This window comes from Podarcis filfolensis (assembly GCF_964270895.1).
Source record: "Podarcis filfolensis genome assembly, chromosome: Z".
Taxonomy (NCBI): domain Eukaryota; kingdom Metazoa; phylum Chordata; class Lepidosauria; order Squamata; family Lacertidae; genus Podarcis; species Podarcis filfolensis.
The window spans coordinates 2,056,183-2,077,920 of NC_139617.1; the positions used below are offsets into that span (position 1 = coordinate 2,056,183).

Genomic DNA, 21,738 nt, shown 5'->3' on the forward strand with positions numbered 1-21,738 from the left:
AAGCTGTGAATTCCATCCCATCACATGCAACACAACTGGAGTGTTGGCCAGTTTCCAAGCACAGCCTTTGCATAGATATGCCAACAAACATGATTTCAATCTGACAGATATCGCTAAAGGCTGAAGGCAAGTTCTAATGTTTCATCCAGGAAAAGCTTAGTTCTCGAATGTTTTGGCTCCCAAATGCCACAAACCCTGAGTGTTCCGGTTTGCAAACTATTTTTGGAAGCCAAACGTCTGATGGGGCTTCCGATTGGCTGCAGGAGCTTCCTGCAGCCAATCAGAAGCTGCACTTTGGTTTCTGAACCTTTTGGAAGTCAAACAGACTTCCGGAACAGATTCCATTTGACTTCCAAGGGATGAATGTAATGTGAACCAAGGGCTGTGAAGCTGCTACATTTTCTGGGGATGCAAAGTCCCAACACAACTCCCTCTTCAATTGAACAAGTATTCCTGTACTCCTTCAAACCCATCCAGAATGGCATCAATAAGGTTGGAATCTCAGTATCCCCTCATGGGTAGGTGGTTGCCATGTTTACCTGTTCAGGATGGGGCTGCACTGGCTCTGAAGGAACAAGTGTATTGCTTGGAGTACTCCTGAAAACACATTTGCAGCTAGAAGTCCAAGTGTCCTCTCTGGACAGGAGTGCCTTTTATGAGCTTCATCTCGTTCGTCTGGAACTACAGCTGTTCCTGAACAGGGAAAGCCTGACCACTGCAGTTCACCAAGTGTTGGAAACCTCAAGGCAAGATTACTGTAATGTGCACTATGTGGGGCTGCCCTTGGGTCTGGGTCAGAAACTCCAGCTGGTGCAGAATGTGGCACTCAGACTGCTGAAAGGAGCTCCTAGTTGAGAACACATGAAGACATTGTTAAAACAGGAGCACTAGCTGCCCATTTACCACTGAGCTGGGGTCATGGTTCTTGTATGAATTTACAAAGCCTGAACAACTTAGTTGTAGAGTGCCTCAAGAATTACCTGAACCCTTACATCCCAGATCGATCACTGAGATCACCTGCAGGAGCATCGCTGGTCATTCCCTGAGTTGGTAAGGCTCATTTGATAACAAGAGTCTTTATTTTCATTGGCTCAGTCCTGTGAATACTCTGCCAATGGAAATTCAGCAGACACCTTCTGTGCCATATTTTTAAAATGTCTGCTACAAACTTTCCTACCCTGCCAGGCCTAGCTATGCAGGCAATTAAGAACACATTCTTCTACAATGGTTAATTGATGTCTGTTTTTAACTTTGTTATGGTTTTTATTGTACAGTTTTATGTTTTATTGCTGTAACCCACTTCTATATATTTTTATAGCATAGCAGTGTATAAATATTTTTATTTTTTTAAAAAAGAGTACCCCTGATGGGATAAAATGGCAGATAGAAAGGCACATCTACCCACCCTCCAAATTTTGTAAAAGGAAAACTTATATATTATATTAGTGAACAAGCCACTTCCAGGGCTTCTGATTGAACTTTCAGTTCTCCACAGCCAGAAACCACATTTATGCTTAAATGAGCCTATTTTTATTGTCAATCAGCATCTCATTGTCAAAATACTAAAGTAGTTCAGAATTCAGTTAATAACAGTAGGTATGTCAGATCCAAATCACAGACAAACTACATTACGCTACCCAAGACAACTCAGCAGGCTGGAATGATTTAAAATTAGATACGAATTTTCAGTATAAATATGCCAGTAACCTCTACATATGTAAGGAACACAGGTTCCATGGAAGGGACTAAGTCAAACACACACAAAACTCCTGTGGCTCACCACAGAGCACAGAAAAAAATCAAAGCAAATACACAATGGAAAGATCAAAGTAAATGCATATACAGTGGTACCTCGGGATGTGAACGGGATCCGTTCCGGAGCCCTGTTCACATCCTGAATAGAACGTAAGACGCAACCGTGCAGGTCGCGTTTTGCCGCTTCCATGCATGCGCGTGACGCCATTTTGAGCATCTGCGCATGCGCGAGGGGCAAAACCTGGAAGTAATGCACTCCGTTACTTCCGGGTTGTCGTGGAGCGTAACTTGAAAACGCTCAACCTGAAGCACATTCAACCCGAGGTATGACTGTAGTCCTGTTCACATACTGTTTGTGTGCACACGCTATACTGTTGTAACCAGTCTCAACAATCTTTGGAAACTTGAGTACTTTGAGAGGCAAGGGAACCCCTTCAGAAAACTCTTAACACCATCAAACTTACAGTTCCCATGAATCTCTGAAGGAAGTCATGACGGTCTTAGGGTAACCTGATTTAAATTTAATACCACCTTCTTTAGAGTTCTGGACAAGCTAAGCAGGAATTATTCTATTTCAAGCTCCTTCAAACAAGTCCAACATTATGTAGTAAAAGTTGCAAGTACAGGTGTCCAAATATTTCCCATGGTCCTAACTTAAATATACCTATGAGAGAACATTCAAGTCCAGATCTGTTTACACTTCCTGAAATCAAGCTACACGCACTTCCATGCTACACCCATCCTTGAAGAAACATTTGCTTTGTGTTATGCGCCTTCATTTAAAAGGAAAAAAAGTCATCCAAGAACTCTTTATTCTCTGCAGCTATATAAAACCAAAACAGAGAATACTATTAACTCTATGCATATCTAGGTTAAGCTACCAGCTATGAAGTAAAAGGAAGTGTGCTATTACATAAAGTTTATTGCCAACTCTACAAAGTTTTTCCTGGAATTCAGCCCTGCCCAAGAATAATCACAAAATCAAAGGGAGAAAATGGAGGAAGATATTTTTAGGTTTGAAAAATGAAAATTCACTTCCAATTTGCTTGCAGCTACTCATGTATGGTGAGAATTGCCTCCATTCAAGGAGGCTAATGGTGAAAAATGGGTTCTTCCCATAACCCCTTCAGAAGATCGAATCAGGATTCAATGTGACCATAACAGATTGAAAAGTTGGGCCCAAACTAACAAATGAAAGGCCTGGAAAAAACCCAGAAAAATTGGGGGGAAACCAGGTTTTCCCCCGTTTTTTTCCAAAGCCGGTTTTTCCTGTGTGGGGGGGAGTTTGATATACTTTGAATATGCCACACACTATTCCCCCCTCCCCATTTTTCCTGGAAAAAAATGGCTTTGGGAAAAAAAACCTGTCCCCCCACCCCCCATTTTTTCGTTTTTTCCCCAGGTCTTCCAGCACCCACACTTTGGAGCTCCCTGCCGCCTGACACCAGGCAGGTGTTCTCACTGTACTCTTTCCAGCAACTGCTCAAAACATTTTCGTTAGGGCCAGCCCATCTGAACACGTAGAAGCTGCATGCAATTTACTTCCTTTTAACCACTGCTGACTTTAATCATATCTGAATACAGTGGTACCACAGGTTACATACGCTTCAAATTACAAACACTTCAGGTTACAAGCTAACCCGGAAGTAGTACCTCGGGTTGAGAACTTAGCCCCAGGATGAGAATGGAAATCGTGCTCCGGCGGCACGGCAGCAGTGGGAGGCCTCATTAGCGAAAGCGCGCCTCAGGTTTAGAATGGTTTCAGGTTAAGAACGGACTTCCGGAACAAATTACGTTCATAACCCGAGGTACCACTGTACTCTTAAATACCTGCCTTTAACTGTGTTTTATCAATCATTTTAATGTTCTGTTGTATATTTTTGTAAACTGTTTAGAAAGCTCTCTTACCATCATGCAGTTTATAATATATAATAACAAATGCAATTTTAAAAACACACACACTCCTTTTCCTTTCAAACAGAGTTTGAGCCTTAGTGCAACATGTTATTCAATAACTGGATGTTGGTTACTTCTGGGCCTGGCATGCAACAAATTTGCCTTACGATTAGCCCTGGCTGACCTCAAGTAGAGATGGGAAGGCCTGGAAAACCCTCTCCATTAATTCCCAAAGCTGTTTTTTAGAAATCCATGAGAAAAATGGCAAAGAGGAAGAGGAAGAAGAAATGGAAAATGATAGCAGTAGTTCAGAAAATGAGATAGAATAAACTGCATGTATATGTTGTGTCTTCTGTTTTTTGTCTTTTTAAAAGCACTACTCAAAGGGTAGACCTTCTATAGAGCTTAAATATTGAGAAGGATCTTAACTTTATTTGCTATTGGTGCTAAGGTGCAAATCTGATTATTTTTTATGTTGATGGTTTTTTGCTTTTTGCTTTTGAGGGAAAGGCGGGTGGTTACCTGTTTTATTGCAAGCATAATACTTTTATATACACTGCGTTTCATACAATTTGTAAAACTACTCCACACTGAACTTTTTTTCATTTTTTCCAAAATTTCCATTTTTTCCAGGGGAAAACAGGGGAAAAATGTTTTTTTCTCTTGGCTTCAAAATTTCTGGAAATTTTACATCTCTAGTCAGGAATAATAAGACAAATGCACAAATAAAGGATGGGGGATACCTAGTGTCCTGATCAAGTGACATCACAGTATCACTCTATTCTGCCTTGGTTAGACTACACCTGGAATACTGTGTCCAGTTCTGGACATCACCGTTTAATAAGCTGTTCAGTTTAATTAAACGTTCTGCCCAGCGCCGAGGGCCTTCTGGCGGTTCCCTCATTGCGAGAAGTGAGGTTACAGGGAACCAGACAGAGGGCCTTCTCAGTTGTGGCGCACGCCCTGTGGAATGCCCTCCCATCAGATGCCAAGGAAATAAGCAGCTATCCTATTTTTAAAAGACATCTGAAGGGAGCCCTGTTTAGGTAAGTTTTTAATATTTAATGCTGTATTGTTTTTAACACTTGATTGGGAGCCGCCCAGAGTGGCTGGGGAAACTGAGCCAGATGGGCGGGGTATAAATTAAATTATTATTATTATTATTTTGACAAGCTGGAGCATGTGCAGAGAAGGGCAACCAAGATGATCAAGGGTCTGGAGAACCAAGCCTTATGAGGAACCGTTGAGGGTGTTGTGTATGTTGAAATATTCTTTGCCAAAGTAACATTCTCTGTTTGAAAACCACAGTCTCAAAGTCACATATAGATAACTTAGTTACGTCTAACCACATGGCCAACTTCTAATACCTGCAGGACTTGGACAGTGATCTTATGTATGTATTTATGTGTGTGGGTTTTTGTATGTAAATGTATATGTAAAGGTAAAGGACCCCTGGACAGTTAAGTGCAGTCAAATTTGACTATGGGGTGCAGTGCTCACTTCTGTGTTCAGGCCGAGAGAGCCGACATTTGTCCACAGACAGCTTTCTGGATCATGTGGCCATCATGACTTAACTGCTTCTGGCACAACAGGACACCGCGACGGAAGCCAGAGCACACGGAAATGCTGTTTACTTTCCTGCTGCAGGGGTACCTATTTATCTACTTGTAGTGGTGTGCTTTTGAACTGCTAGGTTTGCAGAAGCTGGGATAGAGCAATGGGAGCTTCCCCCGTCATGCTGATTTGAACCACCAACCTTCCAATCAGCAAGCCCAAGAAGCTCAGTGGTTTAGACCACAGCGCAACCCACGTCCCTCTATGCATATGTGTGTGTGTGTGTGTGTGTGTGTGTACACACACACACAAGCACCAATGCAAGCAGAGAAGTCTCTGCCTAGAAGAGCTTATAATTTAACATTCTACACAGGGGAATAATTTGAGAAAAACGTCACGTATGGTAAGAATGTATATTTAGCTACTGCTGAGAAAACCCATACCTTCCTCTAAAACTAGGAACTGAGGTTTGAAGAGCTGTAGAGGGTGGTAGTAGTGTATTATAACCAAGGAGGGAAGAAACATTATCTGTTGTTTCCATTTTTGTTCCCACTGGTTTTAATCTTACCATGACATTTTAAGTTGTACTTTAAACTGGAGTTTTTTAAAGATTCTCTGTGGACCTTGGCTTAGGTCCAAGATACCTTAGGGACCAGCTTCTCCCAATAGCCAACCTACTACCAAAGATGTGATGGAGAAACTCTTATCTAGGTCCCAACCATGGTGTACGTTCAGCTGCTGGGGCTGAGTGAAAGTGCCTTCTCCATGGCTGCTCCTAAATTAACGAATTATTTCCATTGAGAGGCTTGTATGCACCCTGCCAAAAGCTTTTGCCATACAATGAAGCACTTTGCTAGGCAGGCAAGACAAAGACCACAGATACTTAGCAGGCAAAAACCTTGTCAGAATTATTAAAAAGTCTTTTACCAACTGGTAATCATCCATCATGCAGCAACATGTTCCACAGCCTTGGTGCAGCCACTGATCATTTCAATTTCTAATCTTCTACCTACAGCATTAGAAACTGAAACTATCTGCGGCTGCACCAAGGTTGTGGAACATGTTGCTGCATGCTGGATGAAGAACATACCATGAAAAAGTTGCAAGCTGTCACCTATTAAAGTCTCTGAAATGTTCTTAGATATTGGGAGTGGGAGAAGGGAAGAAGAGGACTGCACGAAACTTGGAAATTCAAGGTCTGCAACGAAGTTTAATCTTAATGATATTGGTAGAAAAGTTTCAAAGATCACCCTGTCCCAACATGAGCAAACCATGTAAAAAAACCAGAATCACAACAGAATCAGCTGAAGGATCACTGTGCCCCTTATCACAGAATTCACAGAAGAATTCAGCAACAACTACAAAAGTATTTGTTTCAACATTGAATGATTCCTCTGGGCCCCATCCAGGAAGGCAGATTCTCTTACAGTATACGCAGCACCAAGATCCTTTGTCACTTAAAACTCCCCATGCATAGCTACCAAATACATTCTGCGAGTATAGACCTATGCTTTAAACATAGAACTGTGAAAGGCAGCTTCCAAGATCCACATTTTAGCACAGAAAATCAACAAGCATTTGGCTTTTATTAGACTGTGGGTGAAGCAAGGTGAGATGGGTTGTATAATTCTATTCTTCATGGAAGCACTGCCATAATAAATCTGTGGGAAGCAAATTGTGGCAAGAACCATGGATGAAGCCAATAAATCTGATTTCAACTCACTTGAACAGCATTCATTAAATAAAGGTATGTTTTGGGTATCAAAAAGTACTGAATAGTTTCTACAGTCACCACAAAGCTAGGTGTCTACAACAGGGGTGGAGAACACACCAGACCTCTTTACCCAGACCTCAGGAACCCTCCCCAGGCCACATCCCTCACCAGTTCTGCTTTGTGCCGCTTTCGACTGTTTTAATATGGTTGAAATGTGTTCTTCAACTATGATAATACTTTGTTTGCCTGGACAGAAAGATGGTTTTTGTATGGCTGAAATTTAGCCTACTGAACAAAGGGTTTACCCTGTCTACTTTTATGTCTGGCCCAATGTTAGAAACTCATATATGAAAGCTATGAGCCAAATGGCTCCTGGAACCTGGGTTACAGGCACAAAAACAGAATGGCTAGTCGCCATTTCTGCCTCCAAAAAAACTATGGTTTGGTATTACATCTCAAGGAGCCCATTGTGTCCCACTGTAATCTTTCAGATATGGGCAAAGCAAGGAAGTCTGAAATAGTCAGACTGAACATTAAACTAGAGAAAGCAAAAAGGTATAATTATATCATTAACAACTAATAACTCCAGACTCAAGACAACTTTGGTCCACTGTACCCAAATATACACTAACTTGCAAACTTTCAAGTTTATGGATTACTAACTGCTCATTTTTTTAACATAAAAGTTACAACACAATCCTATATGTGTCTACTCAAAAGTTAAATCCACTAAAGTTCAATAAGACTTGACTTCCAGGAAATTGGGTAGAGGGTTGCAGCCTTAACATGAAATCTAATGTCACAGGAACAGAGGATGTTACTTTATACCACATCAGACCAAGAGTCAATCTGCAATATTATGAATGCTGACTAGTTCATCTAATAGATTTCTCTACCTGGAAACACCACAGACTGAACCCAGTAGCATATGGTGGTGTGGGCCACCAGTGCTTGCTTACTTGACCTTCTGGCAGGTAGGCTATCTCTGTTTACTGTGGGGAAGAGTGGAAGGGGCAAAGCAGTTGAGAGGTTAGAACTGGCTAAATGTACTGGAAAGATTTGGCTCTGCTGGTGTGATTGTACATAGCCAAACTACCCGCTGCTTTGTCCCTCCCAGGAACCAGCAGCAACCCACCTGCAAGGTCAGGTAAGCCCCACTCCCCTGTCTGCTAGCGAATGAACTAGGAAACTTTTGTACGTGAGGCAGGTGCTCTATTACTGAGCTACATCCGTTCCTGACTTACAACTGAAATGCTACCTAATATACTGGTTCAGTAAAAAATAATTACCATATACAGTTAAAGTTGTATCTAAGCGATACTGGGTGGTTTATGAAGGAAGATTAAAAAATCCCACTCCCCTACTCCCCCCTCCCCCCCTCTCTCTCTCTCTCTCTCTCTCTCTCTCTCTCTCTCTCTCTCTCACACACACACACACACACACACACACACACTATTCTTTTAAAACAAGACATGTAAAGAAGATGGATCTAACTATGACAAAACTGAGACACGACATTAAATGGTTAAAACAATTGGAAACACTAAAGTTCTGAAATTATGGATTTGTGGGCAAGTCAGAAATTGTTGGGCAATAATCAATTTTATAGTAGGTTAAAAACCAATTACCTTGCCAAAGTACCAAAATCTAGAGCAAGATCTTCAAGCTGTGTCAGTTTCTAGCCACCTTCCAAGGAGCTCATGTGATTTTTTTTTTAGATTAATTTATAGTGGCCAGCTCCTTGATGCATATGATGGAATTAGAGAAGAATGAAAGTAATTGGAGGGTTCATTGACCTTTTGAGATATGCTAGATTTAGATAATAAAAGAGCGCAAAGGAATCAGAATCTTTTGATCCATAAAGAATGTAAAGAGATAAAACTGGTCAACAAAAGGGAACCCAAAGCAATAAAACCTACTGGTCCTACCAGAGCACCCTTGGTTGTTGTTGTTGTTTTAAAAAAACCACAGGTCCTTTTGATGGGTTTAGTGGCATTACACAAACACCCAACAGATTAGCAAATAACTAGCGGGAAATGCATCACACTCAAGCACATCCATCCACACGTATACAGTTCCAGAATACTAGCTGCATTCGTCTGTGACAACAAAATGACAAAAAGTACTTCCTTTATTTAAATTCATGCAAGCACCACGGACAGACAAGTATTACTTACAGGTATAAATCTTGACCCAGTTGTAATGTTCCCATTATTGAGTGCACATTATGGAATGCACAACTTCCATATTAGCACCCCCCCCCCAAAAAAAATCCTGGTTCCTTAACTGGGAGTCTATCTAGCAATAGAGACCAAATAATGCTTAATGTTCAATAAGACTATCAAAACACTTTTTCATGCTCAGAGGTGGTGCATGCAGCAGTGAGCTGGCCACATAAATCCTACCTTAGCATTAGTAAAAGTGTAACTATTTTATAATCTATTTCAGTGCTCACAACAAGACATGGCACTTAAAAAGTCCAAAACAAAGCACAGCTTTACTTCCTCCACTAGGGAAAGTGAGTAAAAGGACAAGATGGAGTACAAGATAAGGTACTTGCTGCAAGATAAGGTACTAGTAACTCTACTGAAACATTCTGGGGTTGGCCAGTGCTTGGTGCAAACAAGCTTAAGCGTGAACTTGGCAGGAGCAGCTCAGCAGCAGTTTAAGGCTGCTGACAGAGATGTTCCATGGCCAATAGCAACTCCTCAGATGTTTTTGCATGTTTCAAGCATGAAACAAAAGCATGCCACAAAGAAGTAACAGCTTCCTCTTCACATCCCAAACCTCTTCTCCCTTCAACAATGATAGTGAATGTTGAATGTGCAAGTGTATGTCTAGAACAAACACCATTAGATGTACTGATGGATAAGTGTTTAATACTTATTGTATTTGTTTAAAAATCGATTTTATTTATATACAGTCTTCCCTTGGATTACGTACCTCTCTGGATACGTAATCTTTGGGTTGCGAAAGCGGCAAACCCGGAAGTATTTTTCTGGGTTTCACCACTTGTGCATGCACAGAAGCACTCTATCACACTATGCGTGTGTGCAGAAGCGGCGCCGCTGGTTACAGATTTTTCGGGGTACGCACGGACCTCTGGAACGAATTAAATCCCTATCCAGAGGGTCCACTGTGTGTATACAGATCTCTACAGTCATCATGATGTAGGCAGAGCCTGTTGGAATTTATTTAATAAAATGTATATACCATATCTTTCTTATTTAATAACATGTATATATTTGACCAAACTGCGGGAGGCAGTAGAAGACAGGAGTGCCTGGTGTGCTCCGGTCCATGGGGTCACGAAGAGTTGGACACAACTAAATGACTAAACAACAACAATATACCACTTGGTAAAGTTTCTAAGTGGTTTAACAAGAATGAAAAGTGGTAAAAACGTAGAGTCACCTCTCAAGTGCTCCTGGACTGAAAGAACATCCCCACTGAGACTTTTCCCAAAATGCCCTCAAAAATATATACGCTCCCCCCCCTCCTTTGCCATGTCACTCTTGGACTTCTTGCAGATTTGCTCAATGGTCAGGCTGAAAGGCACATTAGTGACACCTAAGAGTACTAACGGCAATTCACTCGAGCAAAGGCAAGTCAAAACCTGGATGCAGCAACTGCCCCAGTGTAACCCACCCTCCCCCACCCAGCATGCTTTTTACCACAGCCCTCTCTCACCTGCATACCAGGCACCTGCATGGCGACGGGGGAGTGGGCCATGGTGATCTCAACCCTTCCTTTGGTCTCTTCTTTCCTCCTTGCAGAGGCCTCTCCTCCTGCTGCCGGGTAACCACCGCCTCTGCTATTACTGTTTCAGCTGCAACGGAGCCTATGGGTGGAGGGTAGGGGAAGGAAGCAGAGCATTAAAACACCTTCAGCTGCACCTTCGCCAGCTCTGCGGACCTCAACACACTCCTTTGCTGACCCCGCCACCATCCTCCAGCCCCTTCTTTGGCTCTCCCTCTAGACTACTGGTGCCAGGTGGAGGTGAAGTAATTCACCACAAACACACATACTCCGTTTTAAAGCCACCTCTCTCCCCTACCTCGGCCACCCTTCCGCCCCAACCAATCCTCAGATTTCTTCCCTCTAGGTCCGCTCCTATACCTCACTCTTTCTTCTCAGCCGCCAGCTGCCTCTACTTTGGAGCCCCTGGTCTATCGCGGGGGGAGGAGGAGGAAGAGGAGGAAAAGGGCACCCCCCCCGCGCACTCACTCAGCTGTCAGATTTTCCACTCTGAGGCCTCTATTTTCCTGCCCCCCCCCGCTCAGCCTCAGCCCCATCCTGCCCCCCGCCCCGCACCTTCCACGGAGCTTCCCCGCTTGTGTCCCGTCCCTTCCGCGGCCCACCTCGGCTCTTCTCCGCGCTCCTCGCGCTCTCGCCTTCCGGGCTAGCGGCGTGAAGGAGCCATCGGCCAGGCGGCGGCGGTCGCCCTGCGGCTGCTGCTCCTCGCGGCCTGCCCGGCTCCGTCGGCGGGTGCTGCTGCTCCTCCTCCTCCGCCGGCGGCGGCGCAGCAGCCCATGACCCGCGCCCTCCGCGGGGAAGCAGCAGCGGCTCGGCGGCGGCGGCGGCGGCGAAGGAGGTGGGCGCAAGAGGCGGAGGCGGAGGCCCCGGCGGGCGCCAGGCGGAGTCGCCTCAGGAGGACGCCGCCGCGGCCATGTTGGCGGGGACGGGGGAGAGGAGGAGGCGGCGGCGGAGGCAGCGACCGGAGAGGCCGAGGCGGCTGCCTCCGCGGGGCCCGAACCCTCGCGCTCTCCCGCAGCTCCCTCGCTGGCGGCGGCGGCGGTGGCGGACTCCTGCTTCCCAGTCGGCCCAGCGAGGCAGCGGCAGAGACTGATCCGCGGCCTCCGTCTCCGCAGCGTCACTCTCCGCCCGCCTACGGGGAGGGGACACCCGCGGGGGAGGGAGGAAATTGGGCCGCGGGGGAGGGGAGGGAATCGCGAGGTGGGGGGGGGGGCGGGGCGCCCCAAGTGCGTTCGGGGCGCGTGCGAGTCCTGGCTGAGGATGGTGAGGGACGGGGGGCGGGGGGGGGTGAGGCGAAGGTTGAGGGAAGCGGGTGGGGGGGAGCGCTGAGGGGGAAATAATGGGATGCTCTGGTGGAGGCCGAGGAGGATGTGAGGAGGATTGTGAGCGATGTGAGGGGCAGAAGAATGAGGGGCAGCTGGAGTGGGGGGTGGGGTGCCCATAATGGGGGCACCTTGGCGCGGGTGGGGGACGCTGAAGATGGATGTGAGGAGGATTATGAGGGACACGTAGGACTGGGGGGAGGGGCAGCTGAGGGGAAAATGGGGTGTGGGGTGTCCTGGTGATGCTGGGGGGTCGCTGTGGTGGATCGCTGTGGTGGATCGGAGAGCGAAAGGGGCTCAGGTAAACTGGGGTGGGGGGAATTGTGAGGGGCAAAGTAACTGAGGGGAAATGGCAACTTGGGCTGAAGGGGGGAATGCAGTGGGGGGTCAGGTAAGAGAGAATATTGTGGGGGGGGGCTAATGGAGGCCTAATTGGGGAATGCACTGGGGGAATTGAGGAAGTTCAGGGGTGGGGGTAAGCAGTGTTCCAAAGGAAAGGGGGGCGCAGAGGCGTGGGTGAATTGGGGTGCTGAGAAGGACCGGAGGGGCAGGGCATGGGAGCTCAAAACAACAAGTTTTAGTGGGCTAAAAGAGAAGCCATGGGGGATGTTGGGGGAGTCGTAGGGTGTACTTCAGGGAAAGTAGGGGACACCCGTGGGGAGAGGGAATCTTTGATTGTAATTATACACATTGCTTTGTCCAGAGTTACACTGGAAACATAGAGAGAGCCGTGCCCTCAAGGAGCTTACAGTCTAAGATGCAGGGAGGGAGACAATGGTTTGAAATAGAAACACTGAGAAGCAGTCCACTTTGTGGAGGATGGTGAAGGGACAAAGCCTGGTAAAAGCCCTGTTGAAAAGGTGGGTTTTGAGGATGGGGGCTAATGGGGAAACTGGGATCCATAGCTGAGTGAGCTTGGCCTGAGAGCAGTATGGGAGGAAGCTGAGAGAGATTTGGGCCTTTAATTGAGTGAGCTGGAGGGAAGGTGCAGAGCCTGAACTCAGAAGGAGCATAGAAAAATGGGGATCCAGGGGGATCGAGTAAGGGAAAGTTGAAAGTGTGGGAGCATGGATGGGAAACCTGTGGCCTTTAAGGTGTTGGACTCCAGTTCCCATCATCCCAGCCACAAGAGGCCATAGTCTGGGATGATGGAAGTTGTAGTACAGCTGGAAGGCACCTTGAATGGTACTGAAAGGGAGCACACGTCTTCCAATTTTTTTTAATTGGTACCCACAGTGATTTACATGTGCAAAGGATGATTGCATCATATATTTATTTATTTATTTATTTATTGCATTAAAAGTTGTTTCTGTTTTATATTCCACGTTGCTCAGGTGGGATACAGGCCTTCCATCCTCACAACAGCTCTGTGTCATAGGTTAGACCAGGGGTTGCCAACCTGCTGGGCATGAAAGCTTCTGTTGGCGCTCCAGACTCTGAGCTTTCATTTAAAATAGAATTAAGCCCTCTTAGAAAGAAAGTTATGGGGCAAAATTTACAGGTGACTTCCAAGTGATTTCTGTGAGATGAGAGTGGTATGGCTCCCTTCTATGTTTTTTTACTTGTACTGAAGAATGCTCTATTGTTATTATATAGCAACAGCATCGGTGTGCATATGCAATCTCCATAATTAGAAGTAGCAGGGTATAGCTGACTTCCCATGGTAAGCAAAAGGTTGTCAGAGGTAGTTGTCTCTGTGATTTTGTGTAATGTCACACACTCCACAGCAGCCATTTTGTGTTATGCCATGCCCCCTTTGTGGTAGTAATTTTGTGACTGGCGCCTCAGCACTCTCTCAAAATTTGAAATGTTCCCAGTAGTCCAAAAAGGTTAGCGACCCCTGGTTAGACAGAGAAACTGGTTACAGTCACATTGGGCTTTATGGCTGAGTGAGGATTTAAACTGCGGTGTGCAAGAGACTTAAATAAGAACAGGAAAATCATAGAATCATAGAGTTGGAAGAGACCACAAGGGCCATCGAGTCCAACCCCCTGCCAAGCAGGAAACACCATCAGAGCACTCCTGACATATGGTTGTCAAGCCTCTGCTTAAAGACCTCCAAAGAAGGAGACTCCACCACACTCCTTGGCAGCAAATTCCACTGTCAAACAGCTCTTACTGTCAGGAAGTTCTTCCTAATGTTTAGGTGGAATCTTCTTTCTTGTAGTTTGGATCCATTGCTCCGTGTCCGCTTCTCTGGAGCAGCAGAAAACAACCTTTCTCCCTCCTCTATGTGACATCCTTTTATATATTTGAACATGGCTATCATATCACCCCTTAACCTCCTCTTCTCCAGGCTAAACATGCCCAGCTCCCTTAGCCGTTCCTCATAAGGCATCGTTTCCAGGCCTTTGACCATTTTGGTTGCCCTCCTCTGGACACGTTCCAGTTTGTCAGTGTCCTTCTTGAACTGTGGTGCCCAGAACTGGACACAGTACTCCAGGTGAGGTCTGACCAGAACAGAATACAGTGGCACTATTACTTCCCTTGATCTAGATGCTATACTCCTATTGATGCAACCCAGAATTGCATTGGCTTTTTTAGCTGCCGCGTCACACTGTTGGCTCATGTCAAGTTTGTGGTCAACCAAGACCCCTAGATCCTTTTCACATGTACTGCTCTCAAGCCAGTACAGTTTTTTTAAAAAAAAAAACACCTTGCCCTTTCCACTTTCGTTTCTGCCTAGAAGTAGGGCTGTTGTGGCCCTTGGATACAAGAACATAAATTCCCAATTCCAACCCTTACTCCACCTTTCCTTTCTGATTAATACTAAATGTTGATGGTGCAACATGTTTACTTAGGAATCACTCCCAAATAAGTATGCACAGAATTGTTGCCCAAGCCTAAAAAAACCTGACATAATCTGAGAGGATGCATGAAAATTTGCTTCCTTTCCTTTTTTGCCTGACAAAAAAACATTCTGAATAACTCGAAAGGCTTATATATTCTTTCACCAATGTAAATTAAGCAAATAAGACATCTTTTAAAAAGTAAAAAAGAGCCTTGCTGGATCAAACCAAGGCAGGTCCATTGTCTTGCTTTCCTGGGTCATAAACCAGATGCCTCTTAGGTTTAAGCAGCATACACACAATATAATCTACATTCAATGCGCACTGAGATTTCTCTCCCCCCCCCCACCTAATCCACACACAATCTGGACCTTTTGCACATTTTATGCCCCTGAAAAGCACTTTTTCACAAACTAGTTTCATTTCGAAAATAAAAGCTCAATGCAGATTGATTCTGCAATTCAGGTAGGTAGCCGTATTGGTCTGATGCAGTAGATATATATATATATATATATATATATATATATATATATATAAGCTTTTGTGTGCATGCACACTTCTTCAGATACTTTTTCTGAAGAAGTGTGCATGCACACGAAAGCTCATATCAAGAACAAACTTAGTTGGTCTCTAAGGTGCTACTAGACAATTTTTAATTTTTTCATATATATTTCTATTGATTCTGCAATGCATTTGAAAATGGACAGAGGTGGTCCCAGTATACTTTGCCCAATGCTGTCGTATGGAAGCATGTACCAAGATCGCAATTGGCACTTCTTCACATGTGCAAAGAAGAAAGGGGGAGGGTTTTCAAATGCGTATCAAGTAACCACACACATCTTTGTGGACAACACGATCTATAATGGAAAGAAGCACATTGTGGACAAGTGTGCACTCAAACTACTAGTTTGTGCTTTAAATGGATAAATATGTACACAGACTTAGGGGACCATTGTTTGGATGAAGCCTGCAACCTTTTTTCTGTAGCAGTTCCTCAGCAACTGGTGCTCAGTGGCATACTGCCTATGAACCAGGAGTGTACCACAAAATTAATCTGGATATCTTTTAAGAGGGCAGTAAAAAATGCAACTAACGCCTGAATTCTATCAGCAACTCATGGCTTAAACCAGTACTGTTTACATATCTCAGAATTATATCAGTTAAGCCTATGCTCTACCACACAGGATTTTTCCAAGTTCTCAAAGGTATTAAAACTTTCAATTTACTTTGCTCCCTTGCCATCCTGTAATAACAAATTTGTTTGCAGTCTGACTGAACTAAAAGCATAATATCCCTTAGTCATCTGACAAACTGTCCTTATTTCTCCCTCCCAGGTAGACCATTTTGTGATAAATGGTTTTGAGGGCCCATACTATATGCAATATTTACACATTTTTAAAATAATGAAACCATTGAAAAGTAGGTGTTTCTAAAATAAAACCCAGTCTTAATTGCATTCTGCAACATTTCAGGAAATTCAAAAGTACCCATTCATTGGATTTCTGAATGTCCATTGAGCTACTGAACAGTCCTTGACCGCTTTGAACCCAGCAATCTTCAGCTGATCCAGACCCAGAACGCACCTCGGACACACAACCTACAACGTAGAACTTTCACTTTCAATTAGTACTAATAACACACATTGCTAATCCTAAAATGGCAGTTAAGAGGAATACTGTATACATAGTGTTACCTTGGTACTACTATTACCAGGGATATTTTGCCCCTTATGTCACCTTTCCTGTGTATATAACGGGATACATAATCAAAGGAACGGGGGAGGACAGGCAAAGCCCGCCTTGGGAAGCAGTCTCTGTGCCACAAATTATTTTTGTCCATAGAAATGTTGCCTATCTAATCCTCTTTCTGGTGCTGCAGCACAGGCAGCTAGCTTCCTTGGTGAGTTTTCTGTTGACCTCCTTGTAGCTTCAGGTTAAAAGCAGCTTAAATATCCATTTTGGTTAAGCAGGAATCAGCCAAAGTGTAATATGTATTTGGAATGTTGTGTTTATTACTTTTTTTTTGGTAAAGTTTTAAATTATTATTTCATTTTATAATGTATATCAAACAACGAACAATAATAATAGACAAAAATTAAAAGAACAACCAAAACTATAAAATAGGCACATAGAATTAGTAGTTGCATGTCTTAGAAATAACAAGTCTTAGAAAATAAGCTAATGCTGAACTATAAAATAACAGACCATTCAGAACATGCAATTGGGCAAATCCCCAGGGCCGGACGGCTTGACCTTAAGATACTACAGATCCTTGAAAGAATGGTTAGTACAGCCTTTAAATGATGTTTGCAATGAAATACTGGAAGGGAAAAAGGCACCAGAGTCGTGGAAGGAAGCATATATTACACTTATACCGAAAACAGAGTCTGAGAAGACACAGCTTAAGAACTACCGCCCTATATCATTGCTCAATGTGGATTACAAATTTTTTGCTGATATTATGGCCAAAAGGTTAAAAAAGATACTGGTAGAAGTAATTCATAAAGATCAAGCGGGCTTTCTCCCGGGGAGACACTTGTCTGACAATACGAGGAACATAATTAACATTTTAGAAAAATTACAAGTGAAGATCAACACAAAAGCAGTTTTGATATTTGTGGATGCGGAGAAAGCCTTTGACAATATTTCTTGCAGTTTTATGAAGAAAAATTTACAGGGAATGGGGGTTGGCCAAGGTTTTGAAAACGGTATAGGTGCAATTTACTCAGAACAAAAAGCTAAATTGATTGTGAACAACGTAGTTACAGAAGAGTTTAAGATTGAGAAAGGAACACGACAGGGGTGCCCAATCTCTCCATTGCTTTTTATATCGGTCCTGGAGGTTTTGCTAAATATGATTAGAAGGGACCAATTGGTTAAAGGCATACAAGTTGGAGCTAAACAGTACAAATTGAAAGCATTTGCGGATGATTTGGTATTGACATTACAGGAGCCAGAATCCAGTACTAAAAGAGTATTGGAATTGATTCAAGAATTTGGTCAGGTAGCAGGTTTCAAGTTGAATAAGTTGAAGACTAAGGTTTTAGAGAAAAATCTAACACCAATTGAGAGAGAGAGGTTTCAGAAAGAGACAGGATTAACATTGGTTAAGAAAGTGAAATACCTTGGGGTTAACATGACTGCTAAGAATGTGAACCTATTTAAAGATAATTATGAAAAATGTTGGACGGAAGTGAAAAAGGACTTAGAAATACAGTCAAATTTGAAGCTTTCATTGCTAGGCCGAATTGCTGCAATAAAAATGAATGTATTGCCAAGGATGTTGTTTTTGTTTCAAACATTGCAAATTTTGGACAAAATGGAATGTTTCAAGAAGTGGCAGAAAGACATTTCTAGATTTGTCTGGCAGGGCAAGAAGCCCCGAATAAAATTTAAAATACTAACTGATGCTAAAGAAAGGGGTGGATTTGCCCTGCCAGACCTTAACCTTTATTATGAGTCAGCCGCATTTTGTTGGCTGAAGGAATGGCTACTTCTTGAAAATACTGATGTATTGGATTTGGAAGGGTTCAATAATGTATTTGGTTGGCATGCATATTTGTGGTATGATAAGGTTAAAGCACATAAAGCGTTTAAAAACCATATTGTCAGGAAAGCACTGTTTAATGTCTGGATAAGATACAAGGATTTGCTTGAAAACAAAACTCCAAAGTGGTTGTCACCAATGGAAGCAAAGGCTCTGAAAAAGCTCAATATGGAGGCCAATTGGCCGAAATATTGGGAGATATTGGAACAAGAAGGAGACAGATTAAAGCTGCAGAGTTTTGAAAAACTAAAAAACAAAGTACGGGATTGGCTTCATTATTATCAAATAATGGAGGTTTATAATTTGGATAAGAAAATTGGGTTTCAGGTGGAGAAATCAAAATTGGAAACAGAATTGTTAGATCCTAAAACTAAGAATTTGTCAAGAATGTATAACTTGCTGTTGAAATGGAACACTCAGGATGAAACGGTGAAATCAGCTATGATTAAATGGGCACAAGATGTTGGACATAATATTATGATAGCTGACTGGGAACAGTTATGGACCACAGGTTTACAGCATGTAATGCCTTAAGAGAGAATATACATGTAATGCATTAGTTTACAGCATGTAATGCCTTAAGAGAGAATATAATGAAAATGATATACAGGTGGTACATAACACCAGTCAAGCTTGCAAAAATCTATCATTTGCCTGATAATAAATGTTGGAAATGTAAAGAGACCGAAGGTACATTCTTTCACCTTTGGTGGACATGCCCAAGGATTAAGACTTTCTGGGAGATGATCTATAATGAAATGAAAAAGGTATTTAAATATACCTTTCTGAAGAAACCAGAGGCCTTTCTCCTGGGCATCGTCGGCCAATTGGTGGCAAAGAAGGATAGAACTTTTTAAATGTATGCAACAACAGCAGCAAGAATACTCATCGCAAAGTATTGGAAGACACAAGATCTACCCACCCGGGAAGAATGGCAGATGAAAGTGATGGAACTGGCGAAGATGACTGGCAGAATCCGAGACCAAGGTGAAGAGTTGGTGGAAGAAGATTGGAAAAAATTCAAAGTTTATCTACAGAAACATTGTAAAATCCAGGAATGTTAGAAGGATGTTGGAATGAAGTAATGTGGTTTTAGCAGAAATGATATAAAAGATTAGGTAAAAATTGATTTTTTAACTGCTGAAAGACGAGAGTGTAAAATTATAACATTAAGATAAACTATTAGGATAAAAACCAAGCTGGAAAGGATTTGCTGAAATATTTAATTGAACTAGAATACAAAAAAGGGAGGTGTGAGGAGGTCAGGGAAATAAGTAAATGAAAGACAAGACATGGAAAGATGGAAATGTTTTTAATTGTTCTTATTTTTCTGTATTTTGTATTTTCTGTTTTTTTTACCTTTTTCACATTTTTGTAACTTTTTTGAAACTTTAATAAATATTATTTTAAAAAAAATAGAAATAACAAGTCTTTATTGCTGTTGTCAATGCAATAGCAAGTTGTTAGAACATAAGAGCCCTACTGCATCAGGCCAAGTTTTTGATTTTTGAACAGATGTAGGCCATCACAGTCCAGTATAAAATAATAATTATAAATATTTCAATGAACAAACAAATAAATGTAGAACAATGCTCTGAATTTGCACATCAGCTGCTAATGCAGTATCTTGGTCCTCATGATGGATATGGCATTACAATATAAAGTTTGTATTTCTATTCTCACTTTGAAAAACTGCATTTTAAATTATAGAGTTGTGTCCTCCACTTTTCTACCAAATTTAATTCTGATATCTGATATTAGAGGGTGTTACTGCATTGTGAACAGACACACAAATAGAATGTGCTATAGACAAATTAAAGGCCACTTGTTCAGTAATGTTATCTGGGGATGAAATAGGAGAATCAAGAAATATTGATCTAGCCTATTCTGATCCCACCATAATCCCACACTATTAATTAGTTGGGGGTATGCTATCCTGGAACCTTAATTGTGGACCAAGGACAGAAATTTTCATCTTTCAGCCTTGGAAGGAAGTGACCATGTCCTCTTGGGGTTCATTATGCAGAGGAAAGGGAAAGCCGAATGTAAGCAGATGTATACTCTGGAATTTAGGAAAGCTGATTTCAAAAAGCTTAAGGAAATGCTGGGTGTGATCCCATGGTCAAAAATACTCAAAGAGAAGGGAGTTCACAATGGATGGGAGTTTCTGAAAGGTGATATATTCAATGCAAAATTGCAAACAATTACAACAAGAAATAAAGGTTGGAGGTATCTAAAGAAACCGGCGTAGCTATATAATTAGTTTTTAGATGACCTGAGATTTAAAAGGGGATTTTATAATAAGTGGAAGAAGTGGCAAATCATGAAGGAAGCATATAAATGAGTATCCAAATCTTGCAGGGAAAAGATCAGGCAGGCTAAAATTCAGAATCAGCTCAGGCTTGCAAGGGGTGAGAAATAATAAAATGTGAAGCAAGAAGAAGAACAAGCAATTAGGTCAGGCTTCCTCAACCTTGGCCCTCCAGATGTTTTTGGCCTACAACTCCCATGATCCCTAGCTAGCAGGACCAGGGGTCAAGGATGATGGGAATTGTAGTCTCAAAACATCTGGAGGGCCAAGGCTGAGGAAGCCTGAATTAGGTCAGCTGTGTTGAGAAGCTGGAGAATTGCTGAGTGATGACAGAGAGAAGGCAGAAGAACTGAATACCTGCTTTGCCTCTGTCTTCACCTGAAAGGAAAACAGTCCCCAACTTGGTGATAATACAATAAATGATGCAGGCAGGGAGCTGCAGCCCAAGATAGGAAAATAGGTGGTAAGGGAACACCCAGCTACTTTAAATGAATTTAAACCTCTAGGAACTGATTAACTATATGCAAGGGTACTAAAAGAACTTGTAGATGTAATCTCAGAGCCCCTGCAAATAATCATTGAGAATTCTTAGAAAACAGATAAGGTCTCTGTGGACTGAAGACGGGCAAATGTTGTCCCCATCTTTAAAAATTGGGGGTGGGGAGAAGACCCTGGCAACTACTTGGTGTTGATACTAAGAAAAGTTTTTGAACAGATAATGAAATGGTGCATGATGGCTTAGAAAAGGATACTGTGATTTCTAAGATTATGAATTTCTCAAAAGAAATCATGCCAAGCCAATTCATTTCTCTCTCTCCCTCTAGCGTTACAAGCTTCCTGGACCAGGGGAATACTATGGATGTCGTGTTTGTTGATTTCACTAAGACTTTCAACAAAGTCCCCTATTTTCCCTTGGAGAAGCTGATAAAATGGAGGCAGTGGAAGACAGGAGTGCCTGGCGTGCTCTGGTCCATGGGGTCACAAAGAGTTGGACACGACTAAACAACAACAATACATTGTTACTTTTAGGTGAATTTGTAGATGGTTGACTGACCAAGCCAAAAAGTGTTCACCAGAGGTTCTGCATCATCCTGG

At 42.7% G+C, this 21,738-nt stretch overlaps 2 protein-coding genes across 3 annotated transcripts in view; one reads left to right on the forward strand and one right to left on the reverse strand.

Annotated features, from left to right (window-relative positions):
• Window positions 1-11,929, reverse strand: part of STK26 (serine/threonine kinase 26) — a gene marked incomplete at its 3' end in the record, with an annotated part of 40,877 nt that extends 28,948 nt beyond the window's left edge. The window contains exons 1-2 of one of the 2 annotated variants that reach the window (XM_083595462.1): window positions 11,281-11,929; window positions 10,610-10,760 (exon numbers count right to left, since the gene is read on the reverse strand). In XM_083595462.1, coding sequence (XP_083451588.1) covers window positions 10,610-10,651 — 42 coding nt within the window. In that variant the 5' untranslated portion in view covers window positions 10,652-10,760; window positions 11,281-11,929. The remainder of the gene's footprint in view (window positions 1-10,609; window positions 10,761-11,280) is intronic. The other variant, XM_083595463.1, reaches the window with a different exon arrangement.
• The window catches only part of KLHL13 (kelch like family member 13), a 1,461,558-nt gene that overhangs the window by 1,041,075 nt on the left and 398,745 nt on the right, over window positions 1-21,738 (forward strand). The window lies entirely within an intron of this gene.